Source organism: Aureococcus anophagefferens (genome assembly GCF_000186865.1).
Source record: "Aureococcus anophagefferens unplaced genomic scaffold AURANscaffold_758, whole genome shotgun sequence".
In the NCBI taxonomy this organism is placed as follows: domain Eukaryota; class Pelagophyceae; order Pelagomonadales; family Pelagomonadaceae; genus Aureococcus; species Aureococcus anophagefferens.
In genome coordinates this window covers 4,272-5,238 of record NW_008706066.1, presented here as the reverse complement: position 1 = coordinate 5,238, position 967 = coordinate 4,272, and the positions used below count along the sequence as shown (strand labels likewise).

Genomic DNA, 967 nt, shown 5'->3' with positions numbered 1-967 from the left:
TGAGGATCCCCTCGGGCAAGCCGGTGGCTCAGAGCAGGAAGCCTTCAGCGGAGCGCCGTTCGGGCAAGCCGGCGGGTCCGAGCAGGAGGCTTTCAGCGGAGCGGAGTTTGGCCAAGTTGGCAGGTCCGGGCAGGAGGCCTTCAGCGGAGCGCCGTTCGGGCAAGCCGGCGGGTCCGAGCAGGCGGCATTTAGTGGAGCGCCGTTCGAGCAAGCTGGTGGCTCAGAGCAGGAGGCCTTCAGCGGAGCGCCGTTCGGGCAAGCTGGCGGGTCCGAGCAGGTGGCATTTAGTGGAGCGTCGTTCGGGCAAGCCGGTGGCTCAGAGCAGGAAGCCTTCAGCGGAGCGCCGTTCGGGCAAGCCGGCGGGTCCGAGCAGGAGGCTTTCAGCGGAGCGGAGTTTGGCCAAGTTGGCAGGTCCGGGCAGGAGGCCTTCAGCGGAGCGCCGTTCGGGCAAGCCGGCGGGTCCGAGCAGGCGGCATTTAGTGGAGCGCCGTTCGGGCAAGCTGGTGGCTCAGAGCAGGAGGCCTTCAGCGGAGCGCCGTTCGGGCAAGCTGGCGGGTCCGAGCAGGTGGCATTTAGTGGAGCGTCGTTCGGGCAAGCCGGTGGCTCAGAGCAGGAAGCCTTCAGCGGAGCGCCGTTCGGGCAAGCCGGCGGGTCCGAGCAGGAGGCTTTCAGCGGAGCGGAGTTTGGCCAAGTTGGCAGGTCCGGGCAGGAGGCCTTCAGCGGAGCGCCGTTCGGGCAAGCCGGCGGGTCCGAGCAGGCGGCATTTAGTGGAGCGCCGTTCGAGCAAGCTGGTGGCTCAGAGCAGGAGGCCTTCAGCGGAGCGCCGTTCGGGCAAGCTGGCGGGTCCGAGCAGGTGGCATTTAGTGGAGCGTCGTTCGGGCAAGCCGGTGGCTCAGAGCAGGAAGCCTTCAGCGGAGCGCCGTTCGGGCAAGCCGGCGGGTCCGAGCAGGAGGCTTTCAGCGGAGCG

The 967-nt window shown here is 68.7% G+C and overlaps 1 protein-coding gene across 1 annotated transcript; it reads right to left on the bottom strand.

Annotated features, from left to right (window-relative positions):
- Positions 1-162: 162 nt before the first annotated feature.
- On the bottom strand, positions 163-672 carry AURANDRAFT_16566 (hypothetical protein; the record flags this gene model as incomplete). Its single annotated transcript, XM_009044741.1, has 1 exon — positions 163-672. A coding segment is annotated over one exon (510 nt), but the record flags the coding sequence as incomplete, so codon positions are not given.
- Between the last annotated feature and the right edge of the window lie 295 nt (positions 673-967).